The 24875-nt window shown below is 39.8% G+C and overlaps 1 protein-coding gene across 1 annotated transcript; it reads left to right on the plus strand.

Annotated features, from left to right (window-relative positions):
• Window positions 1-442: 442 nt before the first annotated feature.
• On the plus strand, window positions 443-24729 carry STT3A (STT3 oligosaccharyltransferase complex catalytic subunit A). Its single transcript, XM_011286425.3, has 18 exons — window positions 443-600; window positions 2697-2823; window positions 3646-3706; window positions 6925-7046; window positions 7452-7597; window positions 9213-9303; window positions 10674-10780; window positions 11458-11622; window positions 13158-13338; window positions 14369-14524; window positions 15905-15996; window positions 16681-16836; window positions 17056-17244; window positions 18299-18415; window positions 18535-18637; window positions 21753-21941; window positions 23235-23350; window positions 24167-24729. The coding sequence occupies exons 2-18, from the start codon at window positions 2736-2738 to the stop codon at window positions 24203-24205; spliced, it is 2118 nt and encodes a 705-aa protein (XP_011284727.1). The 5' UTR covers window positions 443-600; window positions 2697-2735; the 3' UTR covers window positions 24206-24729.
• Window positions 24730-24875: the final 146 nt, after the last annotated feature.

Below are 24875 nucleotides of genomic sequence, written 5' to 3' on the forward strand. Positions count from 1 at the left end.
TCTGGACGAGAAAGCGTTTGAGTGTTTATTTAAAATAGGTAGAATGTTCTTCCCTCCTCTTCTCTAACCTTATGTTTGGTGACGGTCAATTTCTACAATCTCCTGGAAACCGAGAGGGGAGCTACTCTAACCCGGCTTTTTGGGATTTGTAGATTCGGTTTATTCCTCCGCGTAGTTTCCGCTTCTGGTCACATGACTGGGGTAAACCCGCCACACCTTCATCCCCCGCGACTCCTTCGCGGTCCGCAGACCGACACGTCACTCCTCGGCTCTCAACCAAACTGCTCCGAGCACGTTCTTTCCGCGCTCTCGCTCTCTTGAGCTGGTCTATCACAGCTCTACAGGAGCACGAAGTCCCGCCCCCTGACGGCTGAGTGATATCTGTATTGCCCAGTTAAGAAGTAGGAGCGCGCCTTTGTTCCCGCCTCCAGCCCTGACAGACAGTTCCACAATCCTATCGCTCTCTCGAAGTGGCGTATCGAGCCTTGGTCAGCCAATGGGGAGCGGCCCAGGAGGCGGACCAGGCCGCTGCCAGGGTTGGGTGCGCCGCTGAACGGATGGCAGAGGGAGCCCAGCCGATTCCTGAGGAACGCTGGCCAGGTGAGAAGGCCTTAGGCTATAACTTGAGAATTAGCTGCAGGTGCAGTCCAGGTTGTTGGTGGGGTTGGACGAAGTGCTGGAGGTGGGGCTTTAATGGCGGCGGGTGGGGTGTGGGAAGCGGGGTCTAGGGCCTTGCAGAGGAGGGGGCGTGGGGTGTGGGGTGGAGACGTCCTGGGATGGAAGGATGTGAAGGTTCGGGATGGGGCGTGCGCTTAGGCCTGGAGGGCGTGGGAAAGATTGAATCCTGCGACTAGCTCTGGAGGGGAGGGCTCTCAGGATGCTGAGGTGGTGGGGTGTCCCGCGGTGGGTAGTGTCAGAGGTGTTATATGCAGGTGGGAGGCAGGGAGTTGGGACCTGCTAGAGTGACCAGAAGAAGGGGGTGGGATGGGGGAGCAAAGGAGTGTGAGCAGGTGTGAGAGTGGGGGCTAACGGGGATGGGGAAGTTTCCGTCTTGGAAAACTAGAAAGAGGATGGGATTCGGATGCCACAGCTCGCAGGCACCGTTGAGGAGGAGACCCGATGCTAAGTGTTTAAAGTGAAGTGTCTTTTGCCCTTATTTGCTTTAGCGATGTGCTCAAATGACCAGAGAGCACACTAGGAAAACTCCCTTGAGGTCCTGCCTCAAATTACCAGTTCCTTTACTCAGCTTGCAGGTAGAGGTTCTAGTACTCTCATTTCTTCCACTGACTCTTCCAGGTGTGTGGCTCATACCAGCTCGTAGTGGTGTTATGTTTTTCTGTTTCAGGCATTCGAGAAAAACAAGTACAAACTTGAGCGATGTGGCGGGATTATGGACTTCCTGGAGTTAGGTGTTTATTCTTGATTGCAAGATGAGGTTTTCCTTTGGGGTTGTAATTAAAAACACATGCAAAACTGCCCCTCTGGGCCAGTTACTTATGGAAAAGATGTTGTCGGAGCTAGGAATGTATGATTCTTTATGCCTTCCACCTAGTCTGGTGTTTTGTTTTTTTTTTCCCCCTCTTTTTTCTTCCAATAATACTGAGAAAAAGATCAGGAGACATGAAGGTTCCTTTTTCTCTCCCTGCAGTCTTGAACAGTGTTGCATATCTTTTATTACTGTATTCTTTATAACTTAGCCCTTGATGAGCTTATGGTTTAAGAAGGCAGCACTTTCTTAAACAGAAATAGCTAACCTACTTCTTCAACATTTTATTTTAATCTAGCCCCCCCCCCCGCTGAGCTTTTCTTGTTTCAGTAGGAAATTTTATTTTCTTTTCCCTCTAGATTGTCATCTGCTTCCATGAGCTATCTCTGAGATCATTGGCTTAAATCGGCAGTGTCAATTACAGGCCTATCTTGAGATAGGCAACTGGAAGCGTCTATAGATCCGAGCAGTAGTTGCATTGTGATACATGGGATTGAAAGTGCAGTGATTTGTGTATGTGTTTCTCTCCCTCTTGAGTGCATCACTGTCTGTGTGTTAGTGATCAGTCATGCTCTTTAGCTGGCCCTGCAACACCATTAGGGTTTGGAACAAAAAGAAGCTCGTGGCCATTCAGTTGCTGCTGAAATGTAGGGCCGTATATTGGGCATATTCAGTCATAGTTTGATTTCTACTTTCACCTCTGTATTTAGTATTCATTTCCCCATTTCCTGCTTTCTTTCATACATTCCTGCTTTTTCTTGAGTGCTCTTTTATTCTCTGTTTCTTCTTTTTCTCTATTTCCAATCTTTTCTATTTTCTTTGCATCTCTTCACCCAACCACATTTTTCTATTCCTGTGTTTGCTCTTTACTCCTGCTGTACCACGCTATTGCGAGTTGTACTTGTTATGTATTATGTACTTGTTAGCTGTGAAGGAGTAAGAAGCAGAATTATGGTGATAGAGTCTGATCACTCCTTTTGAGTCTTGACACATGGACCTGACTTATGCTTACTTCCTTGCCAGTCGGTCAGATTTCAGGCAAGGCTAGGGTGTTAGTATTGGCTTGGGTGTCGAGTATTAGCTCTGACCCTCTTGGTGTGTTCGTTGGCATGTGTCTCTTTTATGGTTTTTTTGCCGCCATAAAACATGAAAGTGAATTAGATAAGTTAGAAGTGTTTGATGTCCTACAGTCTTGACTTTTCCTTTTCAGCTATTTGAGTGTCATCTGCTGCCTCCCATTGATGTCAAGATGACTAAGCTGGGATTTTTGCGGTTGTCCTATGAGAAGCAGGACACACTACTGAAGCTTCTCATTCTGTCGATGGCTGCTGTGTTATGTGAGTGTGCATGTGGACCTCTCTTTGCGGGTGGAAAGGAGAAAAAAATCAAGAATGGTTTACTTAAATGTCTTGTTCTTTTCAGTAGATTGTAATGTGTTGTTTTTGCTCTTATCCATCAGTATGATTTTATGAAGACAAAAGAAACACAAGGATTATAAAAGTCAGGGCTAGAGATCATCTGGGAAAGAATGGGAAGCATGCTGTACTAGTTGCCTACTTTAGTATTTCTGAAAATCTCTTCAGAACTTACTTTTTGTTTGGTTTTGTTTTTTTTTGGTTTTTTTTTTGTTTTTGTTTTTTTTTTTTAGATTTTCTAGCTCTTTGTGAGTCATAAATATAGTCTTGATTTGCCTTACCCCCCTTAATTTGTTCCAGAATAAAAATTAGTTCCGGGGAGGGGAAGTCAACGATTAAAAAAGATGACCATGTAAGTGGAGTGCAGTATTAGTAGGTGAATGCATTGTTATAGGTCTTGAAAGTTAAATGTGTCCTACCTGTGTGGAAAATGTAGGTGTCATTGTCAGGGGAGAGTGAACTTCTTTCGTTTCTTCTGTGTAGGAGAAATGGGTAAATACTTTATTCAGGGATTTTTTTTTTTAAAGTGAATTCTACCCCAAGATAGAACTCAGGCTTGAACTCAGGACCCCAAGATCAAGAGTCACATGGTATACTGACTGAGCCAGGCAGGCACCCCTATTCAGGGATCGTTTTACATTTCCTGTGACTTCTGTGCTGTGCTATTATCTCTATAATACTACAGTCTACTAGTATTTTTCATGGCACACTACCATTAAGGTATTAACTCTCTGATTTTTGCAGCATTCTCTACTCGTCTCTTTGCTGTCCTGAGATTTGAAAGTGTCATCCATGAGTTTGACCCGTGAGTACTTTTGCTTGATCTGGTATTTGCTTTGGGAAGCATTCAAGTCAATGGATTTCCAAGTGAAATTCTAATCAGCTCTCAGTGATGGGGTTGTGCTTCCTATATATTTAGGGGGGAAAATCCTCAAGTTTTCCTACAGAGATAATTGCTTTCTTTTGAGACATTTCTGTTGGAATTAACCAAGTAAATCTCTCAAACTCATAGAAAATATGAGAAGCATTGCTGGTGTGCCTGCCTGTTAAGACCGGGCCGGGCTAGGAGAAGTCTGTTTGCTCAGCTTATTGAACAATCAGTGATGCACTTTGAGGAAAAGGGGCCTGTGTGAGGCTCAGAAGAAAATCACAAGTCATGAACTTGTGATTTAATGACTGTTTGTTTAACAATTTATATGATAGAAATTGGATCTACTGGTTAAGTTCTAAGACATTGGGGAACATTTTAAGCCATGAATTTGATTAGGGATTTTGTTTATTAGATAAGAAAAGGTATAGGTGAGTATTCATTTTGTTTCAAGCACTGTTTTGCAGATCATCTCTAAATCCTTAACAACCCTATTAGATGGAGGTCCTATTTTCTCCTTTATATAAATGAGGAGACTAGGCCTGGGAGCGGCTATTCAAGTTACACATTTGGAGGAGCCAAGATTTGAATCTAGGTTTATCTGTCTCTGGATACTGGGGACATTTTGTTGTATTGCCTAAAGTAAAGCCAGAATCATAGGTTCTTCAAGCATCATTAATATTTTAAACATAGCATATTTCAGTTTATGGAGCATTGATTCAAAAGTTGATTTGCAAATTTGATATTTTGTGTAGGTGTATGAAAGCCCTTTGGAGGCATACAAATATTTTCTTTGGGGTCTCTCAAATGAATTTATGTTTTTTTCTCATGAATGAGGAAACTTAATCTTTTTGTTTCTTGATCACCAGTCTGTTAAGGCTTCTTCTCAGATTCTCTAGATGAACAAACATTAAGGTGAGATGGTCAGGGAAAGCAAGACTATCTGGTCTGTAGTCATAGGCCTGGAAAGGACTGAAGAGATCTTGTGATTTGATGCTTCCATTTGCAGAGCAGGAAACTAAGGGATTGTGACCCCAGTCAGACCTCTTTCCACTAACTTAGACTTCCTCTGCCTCACCTTCCCTTCCCTTCCCTTAGGTAAAGGACAGAGTTTTCACACATGTTGACTGCCTGCTACCCTCCTTTCTATTGTTTCTCTGACAGTTACCAAAATAACGTTCAACAGCAACAAACAGATGGGTAGAGATTTCTGCCATCTGCTACTTCTGCTCACTTCAGCTGCTAAAACTTGACTGACCAAGGAGGAAATAGGGTTAGAGGGATGGTCAGGAGAGGTGGTTAGTCATGATTTCCTTTAGTAATTAAAAATTTGGTTTATTTATTTATATTTTTTCCTTTTCTTTTTTTCTTATTTCTTTCTACTTTTTTAAATTAAGTTTATATTTGCCTGTAGTTGATATGTAATGTTACATAGTTTCAGGTGTACAGTACAGTGATTGGACAAGTTTGCAGTGCTCAGCATAAGTGTGGTTACCATCTGTCGCCACACAATGTTATTACAATATCATTGACTATATTCCCTATGCTGTGCCTTTTATTCCTGTGACTTATTCATCCCATAATTGGCAACCCATTATCTCCCACTCTTCATCCATTTAGCCCATCCCCCCAACCTCTACTGCTCTGGTAACCATCATTTTCTTCTCTGTATTTGCAGGCCTGATTCTGCTTTATGTTTGTTTGTTTGTTTGTTTGTTTGTTTTGGATTTCACATGTGAGCGAAATCATATGATATTTGTCTTTCTCAATCTGACTTATTTCATTTAGCATAATACCCTCTAGGTCCATCCATGTTGTTGCAAATGGCATGATTTCATCCTTTTTTATGGCTGCATAATATTCCATTGTGTGTGTATATGTGTGTGTGTGTGTGTATGTATACCATATCATCCTTATCCATTCGTCTGTCAATGGACTTGTAGATTGCTTCTGTATCTTGGCTACTGTAGATAATGCTTCAGTAAACATAGCGGTGCATATCTTTTCAAATTCATATTTTCATTTTCTTTAGGTAAACACCCAGGAGAGGAATTACTAGATCATATAGTATTTGTTTTTAATTTTTTGAGGAGCCTTTGTACTGTTTTCCATAGTGGCTGTACCAATTTATATTACCACCAGCAGTGCATGAGGGTTACTTTTATTCCACATCCTCCTCAACACTTGTTATTTCTTGTCTTTTTGATTTTAGCCATTCTGAGAAGTGTACGGTGATATCTCATTGTGGTTTTGCTTTGCATTTCCCTGATGATGAGTGATGTTGAGCATCTTTTCATGAGTCTGTTAGTCATTCTCTCAAGTTTCTTATTTAAAAAGAAATAAGAAAGTGTTACATAGCTTGGACCTAAAGAACTGTGTCTTCCCATGTATGACTCTTAAGCATTTTATGTCACATTTTTTTTTTTAAAGATTTTATTTTTAAGTAATCTCTGCATCCAACATAGGGTTCGAACTTACAACCCTGAGATAAGAGTCAAATGCTCTACTGACTGAGCCAGCCAGGTGCTCCTTAAATATTTTTATACTATTTATATTTTTATGCTATTATGTAGGTGGCATTCAGAACTATTTTAAACAACATGAGTAGAATTTGTTGTTAAGTTTAAACACTCATTAAGAAGTTTGTGTTACTGAGTGGATTAAACTGTGACATGCGTATAGTGTTACACCAACATCTCTAGAGATGCTCATCACTTGAAGTTATCCGTGTGTCCTTCTGTGTGCTATTGAAATCTTTGTATGTTCCTTTTTGTTGAAAAGAGCCAGATTTACTGATGTCCACATCTCAGCTGTTCTGTCTGTGGGTGCTTGAATTCTCTGACTGGTGCTAATACCTACTAATTGCCAGGCTGGTGAAGTATCCTACTTGAGTTAGGCTCCGGTTGCATTTCCTTTCAAGACAAGCAATGCTTTAGTTGAGACGTGTGGAGCTAGAAATGAGGGGACGTATGGTAATGTAAAATGATTTTCATAGTTGGCATAATTTTTGGTACCTAACTGATTTGTAATCATACAGATTGATGTAATGATCAGTTCCTCGATGGTGTGACCTGAGGAATAAGATTCTCTGCAAATTGGTATAGTTATTTGAGTTTGAAGAGGAGGAGATACAGATCATTTCTTTCTTGCTATAGGTACTTTAATTATCGGACTACCCGGTTCCTGGCTGAGGAGGGATTTTATAAATTTCATAATTGGTTTGATGACCGAGCCTGGTATCCTTTGGGACGAATCATTGGAGGAACAATTTATCCAGGTGAGAGGAACAGGGTTTTCTTTAAAAAAAAAAAAAAAAAAAAAAAGAACAGAAATAAGGTATTTGTATGTCATAGAACAGTTTCTCTTATTTCTAATGTCTGCATTTTTTGTGACAATTATAATTTCATTCTAATTACCAGTTCCTAAAAGTGGATCTTCTGTATACAGGAGAATATGTGTGGGAGATGGGGATGGGAGGTTTTTCATAAATTCTGGACTTCGGATTGAATCCTAAGAAGAGAAATTTAATAAGCTTACTGCAGTTGCTATATTAGTGTTTCTGGTAGTTTGTCAGGACCTATGTTACGTTATCACTTGATTGATACTTTGATTCTCTTTCTCTTTCCCTTAAGTTCTTGGTCTTACCAAGATAACCTAATGGAGTTTCTTCTTCCTGTTACAGGCTTAATGATCACGTCTGCTGCAATCTACCATGTACTCCATTTTTTCCACATCACCATCGACATTCGGAATGTCTGTGTGTTCCTGGCCCCTCTCTTCTCTTCCTTCACCACCATCGTCACGTACCACCTTACCAAAGAGCTCAAGGTGAAGGATTTGGGGTGATAGGCTTGGGAATGAATGTTGTTGAACCTCTCTAGTAGATGCTAAAGGGTGGGGGTCTGATAGCCATAGAAGGGCAGGGAGCCAGAGGCTACAGATAGCTTTTGCTAGGCTGAATTACTGGGTTCACTCCAGCCCGTTTCTAGAATATGTGGTTTCTTATTATTAGCAACCGATTGTCCTATAAGAGAACATTTGAAGGTCAAATATAAATTTCTACATAAGATAAAAAAAAATGTTTAAAGTATAAAATGTGAGCTTTAGATTTTGAAATCCTCACAACCTAAGGGAGAGGAAAAATAACTATAGGAAGTATTCCAGAATGGTTCATTCTTCCTACTGGAAATGGACATTTAGCAATTATTTGTTGATTCTTTAAACATATATTTAAAAATTTTTTTTTTGTTTTTGGAGAGTGAGCATGCATGTGCATGTGCACATGCACATGCGAGCTGGAGAGGGGCAGAGGGAGAGAGAGAATCTTAAGTAGGCGCCACACCCAGTGCAGAGCCTGATGCTGCATCTCATGACCATGAGATCATGACCTGAGCTGAAATCAAGAGTCAGGTGTTTAACTGACTGAGCCTCCCAGGTGCCCCTATTTAAAAATTATTGGGGCGCCTGCGTGGCTCAGTCAGTTGGGTGTCCAGCTTCGGCTCAGGTCACGATCTCACAGTTTGTGAGTTCACGCCCTGCCAACAGCTGTGCCAACAGCTCGGATTCTGGAGCTGCTTTTGGATTCTGTGTCTCCCTCTCTCTCTGTCCCTCCCCCACTCATGCTCTGCCTCTCTCTCTCAAAAATAAATAAAAAAAAATTAAAAAAATTATTAAATCACTTTTGGAGTAGATTCCATAATGGCTCTCTTTTTCTAGGGTTCTGCCTTGCTGATCTGGCTCCTTGGATGCTATTCTTAGTTTGTGGCTGCGGTGTCAGGGAGATACCTGAGAGGTGATAAACTAGTAGGAGGTTTTGGGACTCTTGAGTTTAGTTTGGAAATCTTTTCATCCTTCTCCTTGCTGCCCTTGTTCCAAATTTGATTCTTATCAATAGACAAGTCCCTACTCTTTTGGAGTGTGATTATATTTCGTTGTTTCTCTCTCCTGACCTCACAGATTGCTTTGTGATATTCCAGCTTTATTATCAAGTTCCTGGCATCTTTAGTCCAGACAGATGATCACCTTTTGGCTTTTTAGCTTAAATAATAATTGTCTTCCTTTTGATCATCCTTGCATAGCTTTTAGAGGTGTGACTGTCCTGGCAGTATGCAGGTATTGTTAGGGGCAGGGACTCATAAACCTGGGAATGCTCCAGCCAAACAGCCCATTCTGGGGCAGTGTCTGATGTCTGACAGCTTACATAATTTGTCTGTCCTTAGCATATATGTATTCAGTTTCAGATGTGGTATCATCCTGGGGAATTGGTTGTGAAGTCTTTAGCTTTCTCGTGCTGTGAACATTTCTAGCATTTCTAGCATCACGTCTACCTTGGAAAGTGTTGGACTGTGTTCTGGGCCCAGTATAAGCAGAAGGACTAGTGGATCCTCTCTTCTCTCTTGTGAGTGAATAGTGTTAACTTCCTGTTACCCCTCTTTTCTTCCAGGATGCAGGGGCTGGGCTTCTTGCTGCCGCCATGATTGCTGTAGTTCCTGGGTACATCTCCCGATCTGTGGCTGGCTCCTATGATAATGAAGGTAAGACTTAAAATGCCAAAGATGATAAATTCATCTCATTGTTCCATAGACATTCAGGAAGTGCAGTAAAATCTGAGTTCAGATCTGATGTTTAGCACTAGCAAAAATGGTATCTGGGTGAGAAGATTAGAAATGGGCTGGAAGGGACCTCAGACAAGTTTATAATCTCTCTCTGTCATCCCCTTCAGAAAGGTAATTTCCTTTTATAAGGGCTTTATCTCTTCTCTGGACTGATAAAAGCAGAGTTAGTTTAGTGTTGAATGGTACTATTATTTTAACATTGTAATTATTTGCATTATTTTCCTAGATAAGAAAAATGGATATCGTTTTTTTTTTAAGATTTTATTTTTAAGTAATCTGTATACCCAAGGTGCGGATCGAACCCACAACCCTGAGATCAAGAGTTGCATGCTCTACCAACTGAGACAGCCAGGCATGCTGAGAAATTAATGTTCTTAAAGCTATAATGACTTTTGTTGACTGTGTCAATTCAGCCTATATTTATTGAATGTTGTTGGGAAAACACAATGTTAGGTATTATAGATAATGAATAAGATAATTTTGGCTCATATTTAAGGAATTACAGTGACCAATAATGAATAAAATTATGTTGGCCCATAATCTATTAAGGAAGATAAATACAGACCTATAACTCATAACAGGTAGGTAGTATTATGTGTCACTAGAGAAGTATGAATAAAGTACTTTGGAGTGTGAAAGGAGAGGTTAATTCAGATCTGGAGATCAGGGAAGACTTTGGAAGTAGTTGAGGTTGCACTAGGCATTGAGGTTTGGACTTCATTAGGCATATATATTTATTTTTTATATTTATTTATTTTGAGAGGGAGCGCACGTGCGTGAGTGTAGGAGGAGCAGGCTCCATGCTGTCAGTGCAGAACCTGATGTGGGGCTCGATCTCACAAACCATGAGACCATGACTGGAGCTGAAATCAAGAGTCAGATGCTCGACCAACTGAACCACCCAGGCGCCCCTCATTAGGCACATATTAAGGAGAGGGGCAGTCAGGGCATAAGGACTGGCCTGTGGTAAGATGCAGAGGGTGGATGGTGCATAATAATGTGGAATATCTTTAGGACTCTACACTAGCAAGGAATTTAGTGCCTGGAAGGAATAGTAATAATATTTGTTTTATACTAGGTATTGTTCTAAGTCCTTTAACACTTTTATGAAATAGATACTATTATGGCCTCATTTTTATAGGAACCCGAGACAATAAGAGGTAAAATAATTGCACTGTTAATGCACAGTAGGTTTGAGATATGAATCCAGGAAGTCTGTTCCAGAGTAGTATTCTTAAATATTACGCAAGCATGGCCTTTTATTGAATTTTTTTCTGTTCTTTCTGCAGGGATTGCCATCTTCTGCATGCTCCTCACCTACTACATGTGGATCAAAGCAGTAAAGACTGGTTCCATCTATTGGGCTGCCAAGTGTGCCCTTGCTTATTTCTACATGGTAACTCTTCACTCCTGTATTCCACGAGTGTCCTTATTGGGACTGATACAAATTGGAAATAGCTCTTGGGCTTTGAGACCGTGGATTGGAGGCTAGAAGTCTTTATTTTCTCTTATATCCATACAAAGCCTAATCCAAGGCAGGTGTGGCCATCCGTTGTGTAACAGCAAGATAGAGGCAATGTTTTTAATTTCTAAAGTTCTTCAGATACCATATGACCCGTGGATACATATTGGTTGGCCACATTTTCTGCTGTGTTCCTTTAAAATTTTTCCTTTTCTTTTCTAATGGATTTTTTTCCTGTTCAATCTTACATAGTCACTTAGACTTCTTCCCTTAACTGCTTCCACCTGCTCACGTTTCCTACGAATCCCTAAATTGTCCACATGACATTACAATAGATTACATGTAGATGAACCCTGAGAGTTGGGTGTTGCTGCTTTTGTTATCATGATGGTAGGAGGCATAGGGAATAGGGGATTGAGTTACAGTAATAGGGGTGACTTTGATTTTTCTACTTAAAGAAATCATTTATTTAAACTCTTGAGGCCACTTGTCATAAATAAAGCTTATAGTTACTGTAAAGGGATGTTCTTTGAAAAGATCACAGGTAATATCGTAAGTGGTGGCCTGAGGAGGAGCGCTCAGAGGAGCTCTTCTTTTTTATCCTGTCCTAGGTCTCTTCCTGGGGAGGCTATGTGTTCTTGATCAACTTGATCCCTCTCCATGTACTGGTGCTGATGCTCACAGGACGCTTCTCCCACCGGATCTATGTGGCCTACTGTACTGTTTACTGCCTGGGCACCATTCTTTCCATGCAGATCTCCTTTGTGGGTTTCCAGGTGAGCCCTAGACTGAATAGAGTTGTTAGCTTCTTCAACTTCTTTAAACAGCTCCAAGTAGCTTGATTTACCTTGGACCGTTGTGTTAACTGAAGTAACAGCATCACTGGTCATTAAAGTCTGCTTCCAGGGGTGTGTTAATATTTGCTCCATAAAGTTTGAATTTAATGACTCTTAATTTGGCTTAGGTTTGTCGGAAGGAGGGATATTTTGAGCTGAGTTGATATGAATGCAAAGTTATTTCCAGTCCTTTTTAATGCTAATGAGTCCATTTAATAGTAATGACCCCTGAACTTCTTGATGGGATCTATGTGAAAGTCCTTTAGGAAGCAAAGTACAAACGTTTTTATTTTTTCAGTTTTTTAAATGTTTATTTATTTTGGGGGAGGGGAAGAGAGAGAGAACACTAGCAGCGAGTGGGCAAGTGTGAGCAGGGGAGGGGCAGAGAGAGGGAGACAATCTAAAGCAGGTTCCAGGCTCTAAGCTATCAGCACAGAGCCTGATGTGGGGCTTAAACTCACAAACTGTGAGATCATGACCTGAGCCTAAGTCTGCCACGTAACTGAGCCACCCAGGTGCTCCTCAAAGTACAAACTTTTAACCCCATTTCCCATAGGGTTAAGAGATAATTATAAAGTCAGAGAATAATGTGGTGTGTTTGATTTCTCATATAAAATTCTTATGGAAATGGAGGACTTATTCAGAGGTCAGCTTGTATTTTCTTTACTGATCACCTGCTATATGCAATTCGCTAATCACTGGGAAATGTAAAAATTAAAAATATGATTCTTGTCCTTAAGGAAGTTACAGTCTTGTGGGGAAGGAAGTACATGCAGCTGTCTATATTCTGTAGTATAGCAGTTCTGGAAATGTAATTCGCCGACCAGCAGCAGCATCAGGAATTTGTTAAAAATACAAATTCTGGGGACAGCTATCAGACTCTGTTGGTAGAGCATGCGACTCTTGATCTTGGGGTTGTGAGTTCGAGGCCCACGTTGGGTGTAGAGATTACAAAAATAATAATAAAGTTAAGTATTGTGAGGAACCAAATAAACTCCAACAAATTTTTTTTATTCAAAAACAGCAAGTTCCGGGGCTTCATCAGAGACCCACTGAATCAAACTCTAAGGGGTAGAGCTCAGCAATCTGTGTCTTAACACCCTTTCTTCTTCGCCCTCTCCATGATTGTGGTACTCACTAGAGTTTGAGAACCACTGGTCTAAGCAAAGAATTTATAAGTAATGAAAGAGCGAAAGTGCGTGGAACATAGAGGGGAGTGATGGATTTCAGTTTGGCAGATTGGGAGGAAATGGTATTTGCAAGATAGAGTAAGGTATGATTTATAGGACTCCAAATACTGTTTGGAAAATGTGGTAGGTGAAATTAGTCCCTCTCCTCCATTGGCCCTACCTAATTCCTTGGAGGCCTCAAAACTCATTTGAGCCTTTGTTTGGTCTGAACTGGGTCAGGATAATTCAGGTCTAGGTTGGACTCATTGCTTTCCAGCATTGTCATATCTATGCTTTTACCTACAGCCCGTCCTTTCGTCAGAGCACATGGCAGCTTTTGGGGTCTTTGGTCTCTGCCAGATCCATGCCTTTGTGGATTATCTGCGCAGCAAGTTGAATCCACAGCAGTTTGAAGTTCTTTTCCGAAGTGTCATCTCCCTGGTAGGCTTTGTCCTTCTCACCGTGGGAGCGCTCCTCATGCTGACAGGTAGGGAAGGCCCACAGCTTTTGTAAATGGATATGGACACATAATGAACTTCAAAAATAGGGGTTATTTCTTGACCACAGAAAGATTCATTCTTTTTCTCCTAAGAGTATAAAGTCCTACTTCTTCAATTCAGTCCACTTGTCAGCCCCAGTGTTTGGATTCTGCATAGTTAAGAATGTCTTGTTAGAGTAGCTCTTTTTTTTTTTTAATGTTTATTTATTTTTGACAGAAAGAGACAGAGCATGAGTGGGGGAGGGGCAGAGAGAGAGGGAGACACAGAATCCGAAGCAGGCCCCAGGCTCCGAGCTGTCAGCACAGAGCCCGACGCCGGGCTCGAACTTGCGGGGCTTGAACTTGCAGACCTCGAGATCATGACCTGAGCCGAAGTCGGACGCTCAACCGACTGAACCACCCAGGTGCCCCTAGAGTAGTTCTTAATGTTAGCAACATCACACTTTGTTGAAAGAACTGGATCTTGCCTTGCTAATTTTTCTTTTTTTTTTCCTTTTCTTTCCTACTGGTAGGGTAAGAGAAATCATAACACTGCTGGCCATTCCTTACAAACATGGCCTGTCTAAGCCCATATGCACTAACTCACGGCTGTTTAGCATGCCACATTTTTTTCCTTTGTTTTTCCCATTTGTCCTTCTCAGAGGCTGATTGGATTCTGCCTAGGTCTGTCTGTGTGGTCTATTTCAGAGCAGCACTGGAGGATGTAGTAGCTTTGTTTCTAGAGCTGACCTTGGTTTGGCCAGATTTGACCCTAAAACCTTCACAGGAAACACTTTTGCCTCCCATCTCTGACTTTATGTACAGCCTGACTTTATTCTGCCGGCTGGGCTGACAAAAGTACTCTCAAGTTTGAAAGCAAAGAGTGAGATTCTCAAACTATTGATGGTATTTTAACAAAAACTTAGTCCTTTTCTGTCTTAGAGACTCTTATGAAAATAGGAAATTGTGATTAATTAGGATAAGATGTTATTTTGTTTCAAGTGTGATTGTGAAATATTTGTTGCTTCTTTGCTGCCAGGAAAAATATCTCCCTGGACTGGGCGTTTCTACTCACTGCTGGATCCTTCTTATGCTAAGAACAACATCCCCATCATTGCTTCTGTGTCTGAGCATCAGCCCACGACCTGGTCCTCATACTATTTTGACCTACAGCTTCTGGTCTTCATGTTTCCAGGTCTGTCTACTTTGTGTTCTGAAGTGGCTTTCTTTGTAAGAATCACCATTTGATTCAAAATAAGTAAATTACCCTCATCCTTGTACTTTGTTGTTGTTTTTGTTTTTTGCCTCTTTACCCTATGCAGTACAAAGGATGGCTAAGCACATTTTTCTAATATTTGAAGCAGAGTAGAAGTCAGAAGTTGAACAGTTGGAGATGCTGGCAAGTTCAGAGCCTCACAGTTTTCTGTTCATTTGTATTATAAGTTAAAATTCAACTCAAATTTGTATTCAGGCTTTTGTTTTTGTTTTTGAGTACTTTCAGTGTACCTTTCTCCCATCCCCCATCCCTGACTCTTCCCCATTTATCTATCTTCTTGGCAGTACTAAAGTTTGAGAATAGGCATGGCTGGTTGTAAAGCCTCAGTTACTTACCTTCTAGCCAATACAGAAATGTTTTTGAATTTACTGGTGGTGGGGTGTTTCCTTTTTTATTTTTTTAATAAAACAGCTTCTATGGTTTTTATCCCTCATGAAAGTAAGTTGTTGTCTATTGTAAAAAATACAGACAAGTTAAAAAAAAATTGGGGAGTTCTCACCAAACATCTATTGCTATTGTTAATATATTGATGTATATTCATCCTGTTATTTATTCATTTATTTATTTTAGTCTTTTTAAAATTTTTTTATTTAAAATTTTTTTTTTTAGTAACCTCTACACCGAACCTGGGGCTCAAACTCATGACCCGGAGATCAAGTGTCACATGCTCTTCTGAGGCAGCCAGGCACCCCCTCATCCAGTTATTTATTGAACAAAAATCGGATAATACTGTTTATTTTTTTTTAACGTTTTCTCATTTTTTTTTTTGAGAGACAGAGAGAGAGTGACCAGGGGAGAGGCAGAGAGAGAGAGAGAGAGACAGAATCCAAAGCAGGCTCCAGGCTCTGAACTCTCAGCACAGAACCTGATGTGGGTCTCAAACTCATGAACCGTGAGATCATGACCTGAGCCTAAATCTGCCACTTAACTTACTGAGCCACCCAGGTGCCCTCAGGATGATACTGTTTTTCCCCAATTTTTTTCATTTTACAAAGAATCATAATTTCTGTTATTTAGTATTATTTTAGAGATGTAACATTTAAATGTATTATTTTTAAATTTTTTAAGTACAGAGATGTGTAAAGAAGATGGCAAATAGCCATAATATCCTGCAGCAATATTTTAATTGATGTATTCTATTATATAAATACGCTATAAAAACTACATCTTTAATGTTGGATATTTAAGTCGTTCTGACTTTTTGATGTTTTAAAGAGTTCTATAGTAAATAAATGTATTTGCACATATCTATGATTATTTATTTTAGCTGCCTGCTTCTTTTTACTTTTACTTTTGTAGTTGGTCTCTATTACTGCTTTAGCAACCTGTCTGATGCCCGGATTTTCATCATCATGTATGGTGTGACCAGCATGTACTTTTCAGCTGTCATGGTGAGGAATGCTCTCAGTCCTAGCAACATTTCCACCCCTGACTCTGAGGTGCATGGCAGGATTCAGAATGTAATGATTGTGCACATGCTTTCCTTGGAGCATTTGAGGAACTGAGTTGTAAAGCTGCTCACTGGTGCTGATCCTTCCCAGGGATGTATCGTGCACTCATACATTCTGGTGGTGGGGCCCAGCTTTCTGGGATTCATAATCTTGTGTTAGGGAGAGACACATATACTCTGTTGGATAAAGTGACCATGGGCAGCTTTCTTTGTCTCTCTTTCTCAGTGTCTTAAGAAAGGAGTTGATGTTTTTTCCTTAACGTTCTGGGAAGATTGCCAAGTATTAGATTGTTGAAAGAGGAAAGATTTTATAAATTGTAGTAAGACAGTGTTTGTTATGCTTTTTTTTTTTTTTAAATTTCAAACCATCGTTAAAAACATTCTTTAACATAGCATTATTATTCAGGACGCTTTCATATATACGCATGTAACTGAAAAACAGCTTTAAGAAGTGTATACTTCCATTGTAGATGTATCAAATATTTTCTCATATTCTGTTATTTTTTACTAAGAAATCATGTTTGTTGAAAACCGCTGAATTGATGTCACGATCTACTACCAGGTTGAAGTCTTTAATTTTGTAAAACACTGATTGAACTGTGTTTTTGCTTTCTGTCTCTTTTAGGTGCGTCTCATGCTAGTGTTGGCACCTGTAATGTGCATCCTTTCTGGCATTGGAGTCTCCCAGGTGCTGTCCACTTACATGAAGAATCTGGACATAAGTCGTCCAGACAAAAAGAGCAAGAAGCAACAGGATTCTACCTACCCTATTAAGAATGAAGTGAGAATTAAGCAACACTAAGAACAGGCTTGGGAAAATGTGTGTGTGTGTGTGTGTGTGTGTGTGTGTGTGTGTGTGTGTGAGGGAGTAGAGTGCTATCATAGTGGGTGAACTCATACAGGTCTTGACTCATTTGGATTCATTTCATCTGTATCATTGTGTGTAAGAAGCTGTTCTGAGTTGTGTAAATTTAATTTACAACACAGTTTTCTTGTTTAGGTGGCAAGTGGGATGATATTGGTCATGGCTTTCTTTCTCATCACCTACACCTTTCATTCAACCTGGGTGACCAGTGAGGCCTACTCTTCTCCCTCCATCGTGCTGTCTGCCCGTGGTGGGGATGGCAGTAGGATCATTTTTGATGACTTTCGAGAAGCATACTATTGGCTCCGTCACAATACTCCAGAGGTAAAAATTTGGTGGGGAGTGGGATTGAGGAGTCGGGTGAAGTTGGGGACATTTGCTCTGATAGTGAATCATACAGCTTTTAGATGGGTGGAAAGCTTGGAGAAATTGGAACTATAGAACCCTCGTGCTGAATGAGCCTTGAAAGTCAGCCTTCATTCAATTCAGGATTTCTTTTGTATCCTTACTGATAATCATCTACACTCTGACACTGTGGTGATTTTATCATGAGGTGGACCATCCCAATTATAAAAGAAATCAGAAAGTTAGAAACATGAAAAAAGATAGTTTCCATAAAGTGATCACCGAATGATAAGCACTTTTAACATTTTGGTTTAAAGCTTTTGAGAATCTGGGGGCGCCTGGGTGGCGCAGTCGGTTAAGCGTCCGATTTCAGCCAGGTCACGATCTCGCGGTCCGTGGGTTCGTGCCCCACGTCAGGCTCTGGGCCGATGGCTCGGAGCCTGGAGCCTGTTTCCGATTCTGTGTCTCCCTCTCTCTCTGCCCCTCCCCCGTTCATGCTCTGTCTCTCTCTGTCCCAAAAATAAATAAACGTTGAAAAAAAAAAAAAATTAAAGCTTTTGAGAATCTGAAGTGATTTTCTTTGCAGTAGCTATTGGGAGTAGCACTTCTGAGTTAGACTCTTAAGGAGTTAAGCTGTAAGAATTTCTTAATCCTGGTGCGTCATATCCTGTGGTTTGTATTCCCTCCCATTTTTATAATAACTGCTTTTTGTGAATTGTGAAAGATCATTTAATATAATTATCTGATGACACCAGAATGTTTATTTGGAAATATCACACAGTCCCCCTACACCTGCCATCCTATTATGCTTGTTTATATAAGGTGATCTGAGATGAAAGTATTGGGAGTGTTAGATTGTATAATTTACACTGAGATTTCACGATTATATGTAAATGTAGTACCAAGTGCCAAGAATTATTTTCTTTGTAGGAAGTCCTTCACTTACTATACTATAGGATGCCCTTCCTGTTTTTCTCTTGTATTTGATTTTTGGAGGCAGCGAGCAACTTATTTTCATTTCCCATTCTTTCAGGATGCAAAGGTCATGTCATGGTGGGATTATGGTTACCAGATTACGGCTATGGCAAATCGGACAATTTTAGTGGACAATAACACATGGAATAATACTCATATTTCTCGAGTAGGACAGGTAAAGTGAAGGGATTATATGAGTATTTGGCTCATGGGATCTAGTGGGAAATATTTCTCTCTGAGGGATCACATGACTTGGAATTTTTTGCTTTGAGAAATGTGCATTTATTTTTCTAGGCAATGGCATCCACAGAAGAAAAAGCCTATGAGATCATGAGGGAGCTTGATGTCAGCTATGTGCTGGTCATTTTTGGAGGCCTTACTGGGTATTCCTCTGATGGTATGTACTTGATTCTATTTCTAACTATAGTCATAGATTCTAAGAAAACTAGACGACTGTCCTATTTTTCTGTCTTTTTACTGATCTCAACATATTTTCTTGGTTAGGGAAGTTCCTCAGTATTTGTAACGTTAGGGGTTGTTTTGTTTTGTTTTTTTTTGGCAACAACTAGGAGGTAAATGTAAATAAGTCTCATTTAGATATGGCATGGTATAGTTGTCTAAAGACCTAGGAGTTGCTTACAACCAGGAAACAAAGAACATAAAGCTTAGCCGAACCTATTGTGGCCATCATTTTACAGTATAGGTAAATCAAATAAAAAATAATAACAGGTAAAATACAGTGTGGAAAAAAACATAAGGCATCTGAAAATGAACTTTAGAATTAGCATTTTTAGTGGGTTTAAGCCATAGATTCATCTGCCAGCTTAAAATGTTTCATATTTGAGATATATATATATATATATGTATATATATATATATGTATGTATATGTATGGCATATGTTATGTTATATATACATATATATATGTATGTATGTATGGTATATGTTACCATGTTCCCTGTGATTGTTAGCAAAATTCTATTTTTAGAAGAATCATCAAAACATGGTTTGCTGCCTTAACAAAAACTTTTAAGAAATTAAAGCAATACTTTATATACTTTAACATATTAAATTCTTTTGAGGGTTTATAACAAAAAAATGGTAGGGAGTACCCTGTCCCTAAACTTAAACTCCCTTATGATACAAGTTTCCAGAGGCAATTATTTCTCTAGTTGTTTCTTCTAGTACTTATGTTCATATTTTAAAAATATGTGTATTCTATTCATTGAGCATTTTATATATGCTATATCAATTTATAATTGTAGATAAGAAATTTCATTCTTTTTACCTTTTCTCACTCCCTCCTTTTCCTCTTGATTCTCCTTAGTAGAGTTAATTTTTAGTTTTTGGTTAAATCCAGATAAAGTGTTTTCAAAGTCCTGACTATGTAAATATTCATTGTTGAGTCAACCAGTATACCATGGTTACAGTCTTTCCTCGAATATCTTTTCTTTTCCTGCAGTTACTAACTACCTCTTATTTCTATCTTAGTTTTCTTTGAATATATGCCTGCTTGTAAAGATGTTTAAATTTTAGATTATATGTATATAGTACGTGTAATGTGCCAAGTATAAAGTAAGAAGATTGGTTTTCTTGTGTGTCTTGTACAGCAGAGGAGGAATGATGAGAGCAGGGACATGTGTTCACAGACTTGAACTTTCACAATCACACCAGCACTATTTGTGTGTAATTATTTATAGGTTTTCTAATAGTCACAATATAGCCAAATCCTATAGAAAAGCATTTGTGTATGTATGTCTATGTGTATATGTATTTTTATATGTATCATTGTACACATATATGTGGTAGAAAGGGATAATTTCTTGAGGTCTTAGCACTAACCGTTGTTAAGTAACCACTTTCAGTCAGTTGACCTTTTATCGCCTACTAATGTGCACAGAAGTGTGTTTAATGCTGGCATAAAAATAAATGTCATTATTTGGAACATACTGTAATTTTTTTTGTGTGAGATTAAGGAAATTACCGTATCATCCCCTGCCTGTGGCAACCACAATTCTGATTTCTGTTTCTGAGTTTGTTTTTTTAGATTCCACATAGAGTGAGATCATACAGTATCTGTTTTTCACTGTCTGACTTATTTCACTTAGCATAATGCTCTTAAGGTCCATCTCTGTTGTTGCAAATGGCTGAATTTCCTTTTTTTCTTTTTTTCCAATGGCTGAATGGTATTCCATTTTATATATGTGGTGTGTGTGTGTGTGTATCTAGATATATAGATATAACATTTTCTTTACCCATTCATCCATCAGTGGACACTTAGGTTGTTTCCGGGTCTTGGCTATTATAAGTAAAGTACAGTGAACATGGGGGTGCAGTTATCTCTTTGAGATAGTAATTTCATTCTTTCAGATATATACCCAGAAGTGGGATTGGTGGATAATATGGTGGTTGTATTTTTAAATTTTTGAGCAACCTCCATACTGTTTTATGTAGTGGCTACATACCACTGCCAATTTACATGCCTACCAGGGGGATATAAGGTTTCCCATTTTTCCACATCCTTGCCAGCATTTGTTATGTCTTGGTTTATGATAATTAGGTGTTAGGTGATATCTCGTTATGGTGTTGAGTTGTATTTCCCTAATGATTAGTAATGTTGAGCACTTTTTCATGTACGTGTTGACCATTTGAATATCCTTGGAAAAATGTCTATTCAGGTCCTTTGCCCATTTTTAATCAGATTATTTGGGGGTTTTGTTACTTTTTTTTAAATCCTTTTTTTTTAAAGCTTATTTATCTTGAGAGAGAGAGAAAGCATGAGTCAGGGAAGGGCAGGGAGAGGAGAGAGAAAGAGAGAGAGAGATTGAGAGAGAGAGAGAGAGAGAGAGAGAATCCCAAGCAGGCTCTGTGCTGTCAGCCCGATGTGGGGCTCGAACCCACAAACGATGAGATCATAGCCAAAGTCAGAGGCTTAACCTACTGAGCCACCCAGGCTGCCCTGGGGTTTTGTTATTAAGACATATGAGTTCCTTATATTTTACTTCCTTTGTTTTGTTTTTGGACTAAGTCTTACAAGTCTAGTATGTACTTTATATTTCCAGCACGTCTTAATTTGGACTAGCCACCTTTCAAGTGTCAGTAGCTACAGGTGGCTAGTGTATAGAGCTCCTATATTGGACAGCTCAGCCCAGCTCATACCTGGGAATACTATCTTTGTGACTTAACTCTGGACCAATAGCACAGGATTTCAGGAATAATCTACAGGAAGAGTTGTAAATTTGGAGGGAAAAGTTTTGCTGCCACATTGTGTTTCATGTTTTTAAAAATTAGACTTAAATGGTACTATTTCCCATTTAAAAATGAGGGATTTTCTTAGAAATAGTGGCTTTTTCAAATGTCATGTCATTATGTTGTACCCCTTAAACTAATATTGTATGTTAACTATGCTTCAGTTAAAAAAAAAAAAAACAAGGAAAGAAATGGTAGCTTTTCATTAGGTGATTTAGCTCCAGCAGCCTTTGTGACACAGCAATTCTCTTTCTTTTTTCTAGATATCAATAAGTTTCTGTGGATGGTCCGCATTGGAGGGAGCACCGACACAGGCAAACATATTAAGGAGCATGATTATTATACTCCAACTGGGGAATTCCGTGTGGACCGTGAAGGTTCTCCAGTGCTGCTCAACTGCCTTATGTACAAGATGTGTTACTACCGCTTTGGACAGGTCTACACAGAAGCCAGTGAGTGATTTATAACATTAATAACACAGTAAGAACCGTGATAGCTAACACATACAGTTTTTTCAGATACCAGGCATTGCTCCAAGTGCTTTACATCTATGAACTCATATGATCTTCACTACAACTCAAAACATAGATACTAATATTATTTCAATTTTATGTATGAGGAATTTCAGGTACAAATAAGTTACTTACCTGCCCAATGTCACGTAACTGACTAGTGGCAGAGTTAGGTTAAACTCGGGCGGTCTTGCTCTAAATTCTGTACTTTTACCCATTACATTTTATTGCCTCTCATTAAAAGAGGAGAGAGGAATGAAGGGGGATACAGTGATATAAAGGACTTTTCATTTCCTTAAATAAATACATGGAGACTAATCTGATTAGGTTAAGTCTTTCCTTCTGACTTTAATTTCTTGTTTCTGCACTAGGGACAATTCCTGAAGTGGATTCTGGTCTTTGATTTCTTTTTGTTTTTTGGTTTTTTGGTTTTTTTTTTTTTTGAGAGAGGGAGACAGAGAATGCATGCATGTGTGGTTGAGGTGGGGGCAGAAGAGGAGAGAGAGAGAGAATTCCAAGCAGCTCCATGCTGTCCAGCTGACACTCAACCGACTGAGCCACCCAGGTGCCTCCCTCCCTTTTTTTAAAATTTTTTAAATTTAGTTTTATGGGGTGCCTGGGTGGCTCAGTTGGTTGAGCATCTGACTTCAGCTCAGGTCATGATCTCACAGTTTGTGAGTTCGAGCCCCATGTCGGGCTCTGTGCTGGTGGCTCAGAGCCTGGAGCCTGCTTCAGATTCTGTGTCTCCCTCTCTCTCTGCCCCTCCCTCCACCGTCTCTCAGAAATAAACATTACAAAAATTTTTTTTAGTTTACTTTTTTTTTTAGAGAGAGGCAGGCCTTTGACTTCTGATAGGTTCTTCTCTGATCCATCGATGGGTTACTAGTGTAACACAGAGGCCTCTGGGTAGCATCCCCAGGAAAGGAGGGGCTGGGAAGTCAGCCTCCCATCTCTTAAAAGAGATAGCCTCCATGAATTTGCCAAGCATTAACTTGGAGAGGACTTGAGTCAAGGTAACACTTGATCTGTGCTTACTACCTGATGTCTTTTTGTATAGGTCCTACTCTCTACACAAACTACAGGCTGAGAAATAACATTCCATTTGGTAGATGATTTATCAGATTGATTTACTCTTTCCTTAGGAAATCAGCACTGTAGAAAGAAGTGTTTCTCTCTCTCTCTCTCTCTCTCTTTTTTTTTTTTTTTTTTTTTTTTTTTTTTGTTCTATTCTAGAGCGCCCACCAGGCTTTGACCGTGTCCGGAATGCTGAGATTGGGAATAAAGACTTTGAACTTGATGTCCTGGAGGAAGCATATACCACAGAACATTGGCTAGTCAGGATATATAAGGTGAGCAGGTGCTACACTGAGAAAGCAGTTCTCATGTTTGCAGATTGGTTCTAGTGCTTAAGAATGGGCCACATATTTGTAATATAGGGACTTTATTTTTTTAAGTTTTTTTATTTTGAAAGAGCATGTGAGTGGGAGGGTGGCAGAGAGAGAGAGAATCCCAAGCAGGCTCTGTGCCATCAGCACAGAGCCTGGCATGGGGCTCGAACTCATGAACCATGAGATCATGACTGAGCCGAAATTAAGAGTCGGATGCTTAACCGACTGAGCCGCTCAGGCTCCCCTAATACAGGGACTTCTCTAATGTCAGAAAAGTAGTTTGCAACTCAGAATGTTAATATTTTTATTTTAGATTGTTGTTAGAGAGTAGACACCTAGTCTGCTGTCATTTTGGCTGTGGTTACAGTGTTATTTTTCCAGTTGGGGCTGTACTTGATCTGTTTTAGTAATTATCAGGCTTGGAGGGGAGAAAAGTGTGTGTGTGTGTGTGTGTGTGTGTGTGTGTGTGTGTGTGTGTGTGTGTGTGTGTACACTACATTTTCTTTTCCCCCCTGAAGAATTTATGGCATAGAGTTACACAGAAATGTGTTATATCTCTTATATAAGAAAAGATTGACAACCCCTGATACATTTGGCAGGTAGACCATTTATTCTACTCTTGAGAGGTACTCCTAAAGGCTAAGCAGAGAGTAGCTAGTCTCAAACCTGTGTTCGTTTTGTCACAAAACCACACCAGGCAGCAGAACCCAACTCAGTAGAGAAGCTCTCCAAAGTTGACCTGATCATAAATATTAAAATGACATCCTTATGTTGCAGGTAAAGGACCTGGATAATCGAGGCTTGTCACGGACATAAATGTTACAGCCAGCTCTGATACGCTTCGCACTGAACGCGTCACGTTTAGGACGCTGAAGACGTTTTTTAAATATGCAGTTTATAAGAACAGAGCACGATGGGATTAGTATTGTCTGGAAGTTTTGCCCTGGGCAGTATGGGCTGGGCCGAATGGAATGATTTTTATAATTCTGAGCAGGTTACCAAATGAAATGTCATGGCTTTACTTTGGTCAATTAAAGGGGGGAACTTTTTTTTTTAAATGTGCCTTATTTCTTTTGACTTATGGCTGGTTTGAGAAAGACAAAAGTTTGTGCTGGGCTGATAGAAGGAGGGAAAGCAGACCTCGTCCATGCTGTTAGCTTCCTAATTAAACCCCGTGGGGGCATTCTGTCTCTCTCAAATCAGGAACACTATCAAGGACTAGCTCAGATCCTACACGTACAAATAATTTTGTCATTTCAAAAATCGTAGCACCTAGCACAAAGCCTTGCATACGGTGGGTGCTCAGTAAACTTTTATTAAATAAATAAATGTTTGTGGAACCAGAGGAGTGCCATTTCTGGACAGGAAAGGCAGTGCGTTGCCGTCACGTCTCTGTTCTTAACGTCTCTTGTCCTTAGAAGCTCTTTGCTTTTATGAGGGACAGAAGGTAGTCGACTAGCCAGACCTGATCTCACCAGTATTCTTT

Source organism: Felis catus, chromosome D1 (assembly GCF_018350175.1).
Source record: "Felis catus isolate Fca126 chromosome D1, F.catus_Fca126_mat1.0, whole genome shotgun sequence".
In the NCBI taxonomy this organism is placed as follows: Eukaryota; Metazoa; Chordata; class Mammalia; order Carnivora; family Felidae; genus Felis; species Felis catus.